The sequence below is a fragment of the Fulmarus glacialis genome, unplaced genomic scaffold (assembly GCF_000690835.1).
Source record: "Fulmarus glacialis isolate BGI_N327 unplaced genomic scaffold, ASM69083v1 scaffold23762, whole genome shotgun sequence".
In the NCBI taxonomy this organism is placed as follows: Eukaryota; Metazoa; Chordata; class Aves; order Procellariiformes; family Procellariidae; genus Fulmarus; species Fulmarus glacialis.
Window position 1 is genome coordinate 1 of NW_009200067.1, and position 334 is coordinate 334.

General features: G+C 61.7%; 1 protein-coding gene across 1 annotated transcript in view; it reads right to left on the minus strand.

Moving 5' to 3' along the window:
• Window positions 1–8: 8 nt before the first annotated feature.
• Window positions 9–334, minus strand: part of TMEM61 (transmembrane protein 61) — a gene marked incomplete at its 3' end in the record, with an annotated part of 2,864 nt that continues 2,538 nt past the window's right edge. Inside the window, exon 2 of the mRNA XM_009573473.1 lies at window positions 9–63. Within this exon, the coding sequence (XP_009571768.1) occupies window positions 9–63 (55 nt within the window). The remainder of the gene's footprint in view (window positions 64–334) is intronic.

Sequence of the window (334 nt, forward strand, 5' to 3'; positions counted from 1 at the left end):
CCGTGGGCAGGTCTGCAGGTCAGGGCTTCTTCATAGGTGGGGATGGTGCTGGCGTCCCAGGTGCTGCGAGGGAAGAAGAAGAAACCCAGCAGCGCACCCCGTCAACCGGAGCATCCCAGCACCCAACAGCTGGAGCACCCCAGCACTTGTCAACCGGAGCATCCCTGAGCCCCGTCAACCAGAGCCATCCCAGTGCCCCATCAAGTGGAGCATCCCAGCACCCATCAACAAGAGCATCCCAGCACCCATCAACCACAGCATCCCAGCACCCATCAACCGGAGCATCCCAGTGCCCCATCAACTGGAGCATCCCAGCACCCCTCAACCACAGCAT